The 13,255-nt window shown below is 38.8% G+C and overlaps 1 protein-coding gene across 1 annotated transcript in view; it reads right to left on the bottom strand.

The window, feature by feature from the left end:
* Positions 1-992: 992 nt before the first annotated feature.
* themis2 (thymocyte selection associated family member 2) overlaps positions 993-13,255 on the bottom strand; it is a 79,594-nt gene continuing 67,331 nt past the window's right edge. The window contains exons 6-7 of the mRNA XM_059949294.1: positions 7,932-8,171; positions 993-1,487 (exon numbers count right to left, since the gene is read on the bottom strand). Of these exons, the coding sequence (XP_059805277.1) occupies positions 7,957-8,171 (215 nt within the window). The 3' untranslated portion in view covers positions 993-1,487; positions 7,932-7,956. The remainder of the gene's footprint in view (positions 1,488-7,931; positions 8,172-13,255) is intronic.

The following is a 13,255-nucleotide window of genomic DNA, read 5'->3' on the forward strand; positions in this document are numbered from 1 at the left end:
TTTTTGTACTGTGTCATGTAACACCATGGTCCTGAAAAAAGTTGTCTCATTTGACTATGTACTATACATAGCAGTTATGGTCGAAATGACAATAAAAGTGATTTGATTTGACTTGATTTGAGCTCCTGCCAGATCTGCAAACCAGACCACTGCCTGTCACCAAACTCTTTCCAGCCCACTCTCTTTAGACCTTTCTCACACTCCCACCATCCTGATAGGAATGTACCAAACCATTCTACCAGCAGGAGACACTGCTTTTGCAGAAAACTGCTGAAATGAAATACCTGTAGTATATCGGTATAAATCTTAACCAGCGCATCACACCTACAAGTATATACTTCCTGCTGGATTTCAGCAAAAACAAAATGAAATGTAAATATATGGACTGTACTGCCTGAAGAGGACGATAATGGAAACTACATCAAAAGAGTTATCATGGACAAATGGGCAAGACCGAGCAGATGCATTACAAATGCTCTGTCTGTCTTTTGAATCAACGTCGCAAGTCATTCCAGGACAAGTACTATCCATGTTTCTTTTAATTATCTTTTAAAGATAATGATGTATTACATAGTATTCCTCTGACTCATACATTTTTCTATGAGAAGAAAAATGACAGAATTGCTTTCCTGTGTGTGTTATTACCAACACAAAGCAGAAACAAAGTCAACCAAGGACACATTCCATCATATAGTATTCTGTGGGATAGAACAGACATGGTAGTTCATAACTGGGCATCCATGTAGCACTGTGGACTGCCAAGAGCAGGAGATATTTATAATACTGTGCAAAAGTCTTGGGCATCCTAGGGTTGTGGAACAGGTGGCAGAGAAGGAGTGCCAGGGTGGTGGCACGGGTGCAGACACACCCAGATCTGAGATACTAGGCAAGGTTCTTTAGTTCCAAACAATTGGTTTATTGATCATTATAGAATGTCTCTCTGGTGTTTCCCGCTCCCTCCCTTCTCCCCAACCTTGATTCCCCTTCCCTTTCTCAATCCACAATAAGGGACCCCTATCAGAAACAGGAATATCATCATTCACACGTCATGAAATTTGTTTTTTTTTTGTGGCAGCAGTACAGTACAAAAAGTACAGTGCAAAAATCCTAAGCTCTATAATATATATGCTTATGACTTTTATACAGTATTGTGATAAACAATTTTAGTACTAATAATCAAAGCAGGGGATTAAACCCTGAAGAGCATAACTGAAAACCTGATGGTAAAGATGCAAACCAGGATGAGAGAAGCTTCCCTATTTCATTTCATGTTGATTTCATTGCCATCTAGATTGCAGCACAGAAATGTTAAAACGGATAATGTTGACATTGTCAAAATATACAGGTCTATAGCTCTGGAAGTGAAAGTTGTTCTCTTTGCTTCCTCTTCAAAAAATGTCTTTCCAAATTATTGTTTATCATACTTCGGGTTCAGTCACTTCAGTGCAGTTTCCTCAGGAGCTATTCATCCTCCAATCCTTGGGCATCTGCAAAGGAATAAAAAATAATTTTCCAGCTTTAAAGAGAACTACTTAAACATTGACCCAGATTGCAAAATGTCATAAATCACAATTTATAGTTCTATGTCATTCTGATGTCAGCTGAAAGCTATTGTGACATTGATCAATTTTTGATTTATCTTTTCTCAGCTTTAATTCTGATAAGAACATTCTGATGTCAGAGTGGATTTGGTGTTTTTGTGTTTGGCCAGTAGCATCATGAAGGTTCCCACCCACCTTGTTCATGGACTGTTTGTCCCAATTCCATCTCGGAGGAGGCTACATAGCATTCATGCCAGAACCACCAGGCTGAAAAACAGTTACTTTTCCCAAGCAGTAAGGCCTATTAACACCCCCCTCCACAAACCCCCACCACCACTACTTTATTATTTCCTGTCGGTCTCCTCAGGCACAGTGTCATTTCATGGACACGCAATCAATTTACATATATAAGCTATCTTATGTAATTATACAGCATTTATTGTGTTTTTATATTGCGTTTTTTTTGTGCTACAAAAGATTGGGAGTAACAATTTCTAAGTTCTCCTTTACACTTGTATACTGGAGATGACATTAAACAATCTTGAATCTTAACAAGAATTTGGTTCTTTGCGGGAATGGGACCTGTTCTCAGGGCCTCACGACTGGCCACTTTCTGATATCCCTAGGACACGGGGCCTGGAAGACTAGCATGCCTTCAGGGTGCCAGATTTTTGTGGCTCTGGAGATGTGCTGGTTCTCGGCCGGTGTCCCTGACTGAAGCGTCGTGAGAGAACACAGAACATCGGGAGCAGCGGGTTGGCTGCCGTGGGTTGTGTGTCCAGAAATCTGAGCCTTTGGGTGCAGAGATCGGATAAAGCGACGCAACAGACTTCTAATGTCGTAGATCAGCAAGTTGTTTGTTTTGACTCCCCTCTCGTTGTGACACCTCTTTTTCCCCTATTAGGGAGAGAGAGAAAGAGCCCGTGGTATGTCGAATTACCGGCTGAACAAGTAGTTGTTGGGGTACTGCAAGTCTGTGTCTTTATTGGTGCTTGCTGCATGCTTGAGTGCTTGGTGGAGGATGCCGATGCATTTTTGCTGGTGGTCGCTGCCTTGCTGCTTGTGTATGGAGAGGGAGATGGGGGGGGGGCTTTGGGTTCTAACGTTTAACTGTCATTCATTCTTTGGGGCACTCCTCCGTTTTTGTGGATGTTTGCAAAGAAAAAGAATTTCAGGATATATATTGTATACATTTCTCTGACATTAAGTGGACCTTTGAAACCTATTGACTTAATTTGCTATCTTGGAACTGTGGTGGTTCTGTTGATTTAGGTATAGTATTTCTAGTGTCCAGCTGGTGGCGCAGTGACATCAGCGCTGGACTCTGGAGCGAAGGTTCCAGAGTTCGAATGCAGTCGGGCCGCTCCTGGACACGCTTTACATCCGTGCCAGGTTGAGCATCGAGCTTGCAACTCGGCCTCGTAAAAAAAAAACTGTCCACTCACAGAATCTTTCCACCAAGCCAACCACTTGAAAAAATAAGTGGTCGCCGAGGCCGCTAGAATTATTTCTAGTGGCCAGGTTCAGCTAGCAAGTCTGCTGGTGCTGGTTTTGTAGCATGAAGGTGACAAATGTTGCCAATTCCTGGGGACTGAATGCGATCCAAATAGAAAAGTGTTTAAAATGATGAGGGACATAGATAAGGCAAATGCGCACAGTCTTTTTTCCAGGGAAGGGAACCAAGATTAGAGGGCAAAGGGTTTATGGTGAAAGTTTAAAAGGAAGAGTTAAAAGTTAAAAGTTCCTGCTTCATATCATATAATGAAAGGTGTCCAAATGGTTGTTGTGATGCATCTAGTGTGGTAGTGTTGTGGGTAGTGCTTGTCGCTCTCACTTTCAGCTTCCACCGCTGACTAGCCGTCTTGTGAGAAGGAGAGATGAGTGTGCAAGTCTCTCCCTGCCAGTACGTAGACTCTCCAACAGCAAGTCTCATGTGCTGAACTTCTCTCGGACTTGGACTGAACTACAGAGGACGGGGAGGAGGTCTGGCTCCTGCACGCGTAGCACGCAGGCCCACCAGTGTGTGGACACGCCCTGGTGCTCATGAATCAGATTCCCCAGCTATGGGTAAATAGCCCCATTGCCTTGTGGGCAGTCTCGGGAGAGACCAAGGCTACAGGTTTAAACCCAGACAGCAAATCCGGAGGGGAGCCCTAAGATGTCATTGAACATCCTTCCAGCAGCTCCTGCAGCCAAATGTATTGCTCTATAAGCTTTCCTTTGGACTACACTGGTGAGGCCGAGAGAGGGATCTTCGTGACTGGGCATCTCAGGATCTCCATACCTTCCGCCCAGGCTTGTGATGATGATCATCACCCATTGTCCTTCAAGACAGATGGATGGCAACCACCACATTACTCTAACAAGTACATCGCCAGTGAGGAGGATCCTGGCGAATGTGAGGTCAGCATAGAACAGGTTGATATACTGGAACATGTCAACGTTAGGAAAGAGGATGTGCTGGAGCTTCTGAAAAACATTAGATTCAGATTTATTTATCACATGTACATTGAAATACACTGTTTGCATTGTCAATCAACGCACTGGAGGATGTGCTGGGGCAGCTTGCATGTACCACCACACATTCTGCGCCAACATAGCATGCCCACAATGCTCTTGGAGAAGGTGACTGAAGGGCCTATACTGTGTTGTACTGTTCAAAGTTCTAAACGTTTTAATATCCAGGTTTTCTATCAATGGGGATCTTTCAATCTGCAATTATAACAGAATTCCAGTGTGACAAAAGGCAAATAAAATTTCTACTGTGTAATTTTTGAAAAGCTGATTTGAAGATTGTATAATTTATACAACCTTGAGTTTTGTCTGCTTTCAGGCGGCCATAAAGCAAGAAAACCATGGAGACCACAACCAAATGCGCAGAGAAAAAAATAAACAAATGTTGAAACCTTTTTGAATGCATTTTAATTTTAAAAATAGTGTAAATGAGAATTTTTTTCTTAATGTTATGAATCTGATAACATTGAATTTTGAAATTGAATAATTTCTATAATTACAAGAATATATCATTGCTTTGTAGTATTTTTCTAGAACTTCATTAAGCAATATGTGTAATATAAATGGTTTTATCAGCCAACAAAATAGCAATTTTCTAATTTTGATCATTTTTAATCAGTATATCTTTGGACTAATTGACATTGGCTAATCTATATGCATGCATCAACAGTTTATTTTGCATTTAATTGGATTAAAATTACAGGCTAAAATTTTGCTGCTGCTAATCCTGTAAATATTTGAACTTGATTTGAATATCTTATTATGTACTTGGTACGAGTAAGAGGATGTTTAATATTCTATAGTTAATTTCATCTGATCTTTGTGACCATTTGGTGAATGGATTGTTAGTGTATTGTGTGTTGAGAGTTAAGATTTCTCTGTTTTCTTTAACTTCCTAATCCTAAGCGGTGAAATTGAACCAGGCTATTGGTGCTGTAATGAGTTGTGCTAACCCCTATGCTAATCATGCTATGTCAAGGATAGAATTTAGGTTTTCATTCCATGCTTTCCCCATTCCCTGCCTATTCCTAACCTTACAAGTTTGAAATGCAATATTTTGTTACATCAAAGCTCTTCTGTTACTTTATTTTGAATGCTACTCCTAAATTTCACCTGCAAGTACTAATGCTTGTTGAAATCAAATTGACTCATGTGAAGTATTACCTTATTTTGACTGCACAAGTCAACAATGACTTTCAGTCAAACAATCAACATTTATTTCCTTCTTCCAGCAAGTGGCTACCTTCTGCACATGGACTTTTGTTACCTTGCTAGGCTGCATTCACACGATCTCCCAAACTTGCAACTCCAACCTCTAAGAAGAGGGGATTTGAGTGCATTGGATCACTACTACCTGCAGGTTCCTAAGCAGATCCTCTTGACTTGGATACATATTGCTATTTCTTCATTACCACTGTGTCTAAACTCTGGAACGTTTTTTCCCCTAGCCATATTTTGCAGTATTCCTAAGAGGTGGATCACCACTGACTTCTTGAAATTGAACCATAGAACCAAAGAACATTACAGCACAGAAACAGGCCTTTTGGCCCTTCTTGGCTGTGCCAAACCATTTTTCTGCCGAGTCCCACTGACCCACACCTGGCCCATATCCCTCCATACACCTCTCATCCATGTACCTGTCCAAGTTTTTCTTAAATGTTAAATTTAACATTAAATGGGTGATAAAAAGCCAGTCTTGCCAGCAGTGCCCTGATTCTGAAAAAGTGAATAGCATTAAAAAATAACAATGGCAGGTACTTGTATATATTTTTCTCTAGCCTCTGTAGCATACAACCAAATTGCATGAAAATAGACTATGTATTTTTGATTCAATATAGGTCTGCATCCCAGACATTTTGCATCCATGTTAAACGTAGAAAGTGGTAAAAACAATCAGATTATCGAACATTACTGGAGACAGAAAGACTTTAGCTCAACAACTAATTTTTTGTCACAAATTAAAGTAATATTGAAACAGCGAGCTACTGGTCTCCTGCTCTCATTGGTGCGGGAGCGATCTCTCTCTGCTAGCCTGTCTGAGATACTGAAGTGTCGGGTTATGGACTGTAGTTCTTGAAGGACTCTGGATCAAAGCCTCTTTGAGGGGTTTTGGCACTGTGGGCGGTGGTGGGTGGGGTGGTAGGTGCTTTTGCTGGTGTTAAGTGCGGAGGCGAAGGGAAAGGGGAAGGGGTAATACTTCTGTTGTTTATATGTGGGAGGGGGACTTTGGGGTTCTGATGTTTGTTACTCATTCTTTGGGGCTTTTTTCTGTTTCATAGAGGTCTTCAAAGAGCAAGAATTTCAGGTTGTGTACATTCTCTGCTATTAAATTGAACCATTTGAAGTTACACAACCAAGTCTCTTTAGGCTTCCTCTACCAAATCAGTTTGAATATTAGTTTGTTTCTTTCCCAATTACCGATAGCTCTAGACATCTGATATTTATATATTGTATATTCAAATTATTCTTTCTTTCTTTTTCAATCTTTTTATTATTATTATTATTATTAATATCAACAAAATAAAATTGATACATAGATAATGGGAATACAAACATACACATTACAACTGAACATGAAAGAATACATAAGCATAGTATAACTGAGTATTCCCAAATCATGGACAATACAAGTAACAAATAAACAAGGCAAACCTAGGTATATCATAATATATATTAAAAAAAAAGAAAAAAGAAAAAGAAAAAAAATTATGCAAAAAAATCTAATCTAATAATCTAATAACTAATAAGGAAAAAAAGAGAAAAAGAAAAAAATGAAAAAAAGGGCTGTTTATAATATCTCACAAAAATACAAAATCATCAGTGTCATGAACTCCGATCCTCTCAACATATGTAAAATCAAAACTGGAAAAACAAATAGGCTTGGAACAGGGTCACATTACATCATATGAAAATATTGAATAAATGGTCTCCATATCTTTTCAAATTTGATAGAAGTATCAATTACAACTTCTAATTTTTTCTAAATTTAGACATAACATAGTTTGAGAAAACCAATGAAATACAGTAGGAGGATTAATTTCTTTCCAATTCAACAAAATAGATCTTCTAGCCGTTAATGTAAGAAATGCAATCATTCAACAAGCAGAAGAGGATAAGTGAAGTGAGTCCATCATTGGTAAACCAAAGATTGCAGTAATAGGATGAGGTTGTAAATTAATGTTCAATACCATAGAAATAATATCAAAAATGTCTTTCCAATATTTTTTCAAAAGCGGACATGACCAGAACATATGAGTTAAAGATGCTATCTCAGAATGACATCTGTCACAAATAGGATTTATATAGGAATAAAAATGAGCCAATTTATCCTTGGACATATGAGCCCTATGCACAACCTTAAACTGTAATAATGAATGTTTAGCACATATAGATGATGTATTAACTAATTGAAGAATTTTATTCCAATTCTCAATAGAGATAGTAAGGTTATGTTCTCTTTCCCAATCATTTTTAATCTTATAGAAGGGCTCTGAACGTATCTTCATAATTATATTGTAAAGTTTTGATATTAGCCCTTTCTGAAAAGGATTTAGTTCAAACAAATTCTCCAAAATACCTGAAGACGCAAAATTTGGAAAAGTAGGAAGTACAGTATTTAAGAAATTCCTAATCTGTAAATATCTAAAAAAATGAAATCTAGGCAAATTATATTTATTAGATAATTGTTCAAAAGACATAAAACAATTATCCAAAAATAAATCGGAAAATCGTAGTAATCCTTTAGTCTTCCAAGCTGAATAAGCTTGGTCTATAATAGAAGGATAAAAAAAGCAATTGGATACAATAGGAATATTTAAAACAAACTGAGTCAATCCAAAAAATTTCCAATATTCAAATTATTCTTTATGCACTCACCCCCAGGTTGCTTATTCTTCAAAAGCTATGGTGTCCATATTCTCATTGACTGTAGAGTCTTTAGGTTGACTCCTTCTACTTGTTCATAGTCATGGTCACTGTCAAAGTTCAACTCTTCTGTTACTTCATTGAAAGGAATCTGTGCTTTTTTATTTAAAGCCCCTGGAACAACTTCTTCCAAACTTTCATAATCATGGTCATATTCACAGCTTAATTCCTCTGCTGTTTCATTGGAAGGAACTGGATAACAAAGAGTTAGAGATTAGAACTTAAGACAATTGTACATAATCAGAGTATCCTGAAAGACCGTACATTTTCTGCTAATTCCCAGTGTTAAATTACTTCCATTATGCTTCCAAGCATAAAAGAGCAAGCTGTTGTACATGTTGTTCACATTTCTTGGCTGCAGTTGCAAATTTACCTTCCATTGGTTGGGACCTATGCTCTTTTCGTATTTAAACAGTATGTCTTGTCTATTCTGTTTGCCATCTTAAAGAGTTCTGTAGGGGCAATTTCTTTCCAGTTCTGAAGGCTCAGGTTTCTCCATATTCTTTCTGGCTTCTTCATTCCAGTGTCTGATCACGTAGTTATTAATGTGCACTGTCTCCAATTACCTGTTATCTCCATGAAAGGCTCTAGCACTGCCGTGAAGACACATTGTGACTGGAATGTCAAGAATAGTTCCCTTTGATGCATATTTGGTATTAATAATAAATACTTCACTAATCCCAAGTGGGAAATTTCATTACAACATTTAAAAACACACTTAGCAGTGTGCAGACTTAACTAATAATTTACACAATAATAATTTACAAATTTGCAATAATGTATGAAATAATAAAACAGAGACTATTGTACTATGATGCGTGTTCTCTTTCTGTACAGAGATGAACTTTGTATAAGCTTATTGCATTTGGTAGGAAAGATATTCTGTAATGATCCTTGTGACAGCAGAGGTGATTAAGTTCCACAGTGGTTAGTGTTGACTCTACTAAGACCTTTTTTTGACTTCAAACAATACCATTCATCAAGTATATATCTCACTCATCTTTTTTTCTTTCCAACTTGGTCAATTGGTCATATCATTTGCAGACTGAGCTCCCTCTGCATTAATTGCCCTCATTTACTGCTTATTTTCTGACCCAAGTTTTTGGGTTACATTCCTAACATTTACCTTAAAAGTAAATAGTTGCAAGAGATAATTGTAAGGGAATTGGCCCAATCAGGAATCAAACTCAGGTCACTGGCACCAATGAGGATTGTGAGTAAACCCAAATGCAGAAACCACAATACAGGCATGAGTTGATGTGCAGATTTAAAAGCAAGCTTTACTTTCTTTTAGCAAAGATGGGCAAACGAGGCAACCAGTCCAACTCAAAACTACAGTGATCCAAACACAGGTTCAATAATTCAAGATCTTGATGCACAAATAGGATCCAGAAGTGGCAGGCAGTAAGCAGAGATTAAAAAATACACACTGTAAAGACTCTTCCCCCAAAAAACCTGGAGGCTCTTGCGAGTTACAAAATCACACTTTAAGACAGAGCAAAGCATGGGAATAGGAGGCAGGGTTTAAATACACAGACATTAATTGGGAACCCTAACCTTAACCCTAATTGAGGGAATAATGTCTGTCCCTGCTGGCCAACCCTGGAATAGATTGGAGTCCTAACAGATAATCATGTATTCATTAACTGCTAGATCTTTGAGTCATAGAGTTATCCTGCATGAAAACAAACCCTTTGGCACAACTCATCCATACCTGTCCGAGTTAGTCCCATTTACTTGCATTTGGCTCATATCCCCAGTCTAAATCTTTCCTATCTATTTACATGTCCAAATATCTTTTAAGCATTGTAATTGTACCTTCCTCTACTACTTCCTCTGGCAGCTCATTCTCCCTGCTTAGGGTAAAAGACTGCGGTCATTCACTTTAATTATGCTACTCATGATCACCCCTTGTGGAAATTTATCTGCAACCCTGAAGTCTTCAGGAATTTGTAATTTTTGCAAAATGTAGTGTGACAAAATGGAACCTGTGAGATCCCAGGGTACTTTATGACAGGAGGTATGTGTGCTTTATGGTGGTGGTGGTGGGGGGGTTTTGTTCTGACAACAGAGTAAAACAGGACACAACTTCTAAAGAAGCATTGAAGCACATGTGTCAGGAGCTAGAGACGGATGCCAATGATGATGCAGATAATGTTGGAATGTTATGGAATGAAACAACCTAATTATAGTTCTCTGTAAAATGTATAGAAGTGCTCTGTTTAAGGTTGAAGCTATTCTCTGACAATACTGTATGGAGTAGCTTCCCTTGTAAGTAAATAATATAATGTGATTATAATTTGATCTATTCTGAATTTGTTGTAGTTTGTTACTGTATATTGGTAGACCTAGCTGAATAGTGCATGACATCCTCAGCCTTCTAAGATCAGGGGTTAAACATCCTAGTTTATCAAGTCTCTTCTGTTAACTGCCCCCACCCCAGTCCCAGTAACATCCTGGTGAATGTTCTCTGCACCCTTTCCAGCTTAATGGCATCCTTCCTATATGGCTAGCGGAACAAGATTGGCATGCAGTACTTCAAGTGTGGTCCCACCAATGTCTCGTATTCTGTGTCCTCTCTCATAAAGGCAAACATGCCTAACACTGCCTTTCCTCGCCTTGTTTCTCTGTGTAGCACTTCTGAGGAATTATGTACTTGGACTCCTAGGTCTCTCTGTTTTACAAGACATACTAAATAAGAATACAAAGGAGAGTAGGCAAGATAGAGGGTTAGGGTGAAAGAGGATATATATAAGGAGAATCCTAGGGGAAACCTCTTCACTTAAAGGGTGGTGTGGAATCAGCTACCAGTGGAAGTGGTAGATGCAGGTTCAATTATAAAATATTAAAAAAAATATTATAAAAAATTAGGACAGAGAGACCATGGTCCAGGTGCAGGTAGATAGGACTAGGCAAAAGATCAGCTGGTATGGGATGGATCAGCTGGAAGGGCCTGTTTTATTTTTCAGATTTGTTTTGGATGACTCTAAATTAATCTTGAATTTTGGTCAAAGAAAATAACATTTATCATTCATTATTAGGAATAGAAGTCAAAACTCCATCAGGGCAAGAGTCATTGAGAAGAACTTGAAGAACATCTTACCTGCAGATGGAGGAGTAGGCAATATGGAGGTTTAGAGCGAAAGGTGATATATTTAAGGGAATGTGAGGAATAACCTCTTCACTTAGAGGGTGTTGCAAGTGTGGAATGAACTGCCAGCGAAAGTGATAGGTGCAGGTTCATTTATAAAATTTAAGAGAAATTTGGATAGAGGGGTACAGAGGGTCATGGTCCAGGTGCAGGTAGATGGGATTAGGCAGAAGACCAGCAGCCACGAAATAAATCGGCCAGAAGGGCCCGTTACTATGCTGTTGTGCTCTATGACTCTATGATAATCTAATCCTGAAAGCTGTCAGATTTCTCCTCAATTTGAATTTTCAGATTACACTAAATTAAATTTAAGCATGAGTTTCAGGAAAGGAAACACAAGTATTCACGGAAATGATTACATCTATCATTCATTATTAGGAATAAGAGTCAAACCACCATTAGGGCAAGAGCCATTGAAAAGAACATAAGATCATAACATATAGGAGCAGAATTAGGCCACTTGGCCCATTGAGTCTGCTCCGCCATTTCATCTCATGAAGAACATGAAGAACTTTCCTCTCATGAAGAACATCTTACCTGCAGTTATATAGACACTTCTGAGGAAATTTAGCCAAGATGCTAGCACATAAGAGAATTTTTGGAGTTGCATTTACACTGTGCTTTTATTGAAGTTTGGTATTCCAAAAAACACTGCAAACAATGAATGTTTTTGAAAGTATAGCGACTGTTACAATGTAGGAATTATAGCATCCAACTTTAAATTGTGAAGTAGATTAACAGGCTATTTGCTTTTGGTCTTGTCTGAAGTCTAAATATTGCCCAGGACTTTGGCATCGTTCCACTGTACTTTAAATTATATTATTGATTTCTATTATCTATTTCAGAGAATAATTGGAGTCTCAATACAACTTCTTGTCTAAAGATGTCTTCAAAGAGGGGTACTCTCCATACCCTATTAGATTATGTGATGGTATGAACCCATGGTTTTGATCAAGATACAACTATTACTACTGAGGTAAGTGTGATATTCTGATCTCAGATGTTGAATGAGATACATGTAAAACTTTCAGTGACTTGGAGATCCTGAGTGCTAATCTAAAGTGAAAGAGCCTAACGCGTCACTCAATTTGATCAGCTAAGTGACGACTTGTTTTGAAAGTACAGTAGTAGGATATTTTGATCGGTCTTTTATCCTGCCCTCCAAGAGGACCACAACCTTGCTGTAGGGTTTGGAGGCTTTCGTGCCTCAATGACCTGGAGAGCCTTGTTGGCTGGAGTCAGGACTGAATGCTTTGGCTTTTGGTAGGATCACCTATGCCAACCAGGTCAAAGGATAGAGGTCAGACTAAGAGTGGTCCACCAGTCCTCCAGGTTTGGGGGGTTCAGCTCAGGGCTAACAACCCTGACTGGTCAAAAAAAAAACAAACAATAATGAAGAACCCTTCTATACAGATAGAGATGGAGGATCTTCCCTGCTGCCCTAAATGCTAGTGACGTGGCAGGCTGTAAGCTTATCTTGTGGTACTAACACATGGACATGTATAACAGCTGGAAGTTCATATTTAGTCTGTGTAGAAATAGAATAGTGCGGTAGAATAGAATATAGTGGAAATTCTAAAATAACTGCATGGAACTCTGGTTAGATTCCAGTATGGAGCTCTAAATTTAGTTGTACACATTCCTGCAGGAATGATGTTTTTAGCCTTGGAAGGTATCAAAGGCCAAATACGTCAGCTGGAGCTAAAAAGAGGGTAAACTATGAGAATAATTTTCACAAAGCAGTTTGGTCATCCCTTGAATAGAGAAGATTAAGGACTGGTTATGGAGTTTAGATCGGTGATAAGTTGTAATAGAAACCCAACAAGTAGGCAGTTCTTCCAAGAGAACATAATCTTTAAACTACCCATGCAGGGTAATCACATTTCTTCACAGATCGGCCAAGACCCTTCGGCAGGACTGGAGAGAAAGTGATGAGGAGTGCATTTAAAAGGTGGGGGAGGAGAGAAACACAAGGTGCCACAGGGAGGGGGAGGGATGAAGTAAAGAACTGGGAAGTTGATTGGTGAAAGAGATACAGGGCTGGAGAAGGGGAGTAAGATAGAAGGGAACAGAAGGCCATGAGAGAAAGAAAAGGGGGGGGGAGGAGCACCAGAGGGAGGTGATG

This window comes from Hypanus sabinus, chromosome 24, assembly GCF_030144855.1.
Source record: "Hypanus sabinus isolate sHypSab1 chromosome 24, sHypSab1.hap1, whole genome shotgun sequence".
Taxonomy (NCBI): Eukaryota; Metazoa; Chordata; class Chondrichthyes; order Myliobatiformes; family Dasyatidae; genus Hypanus; species Hypanus sabinus.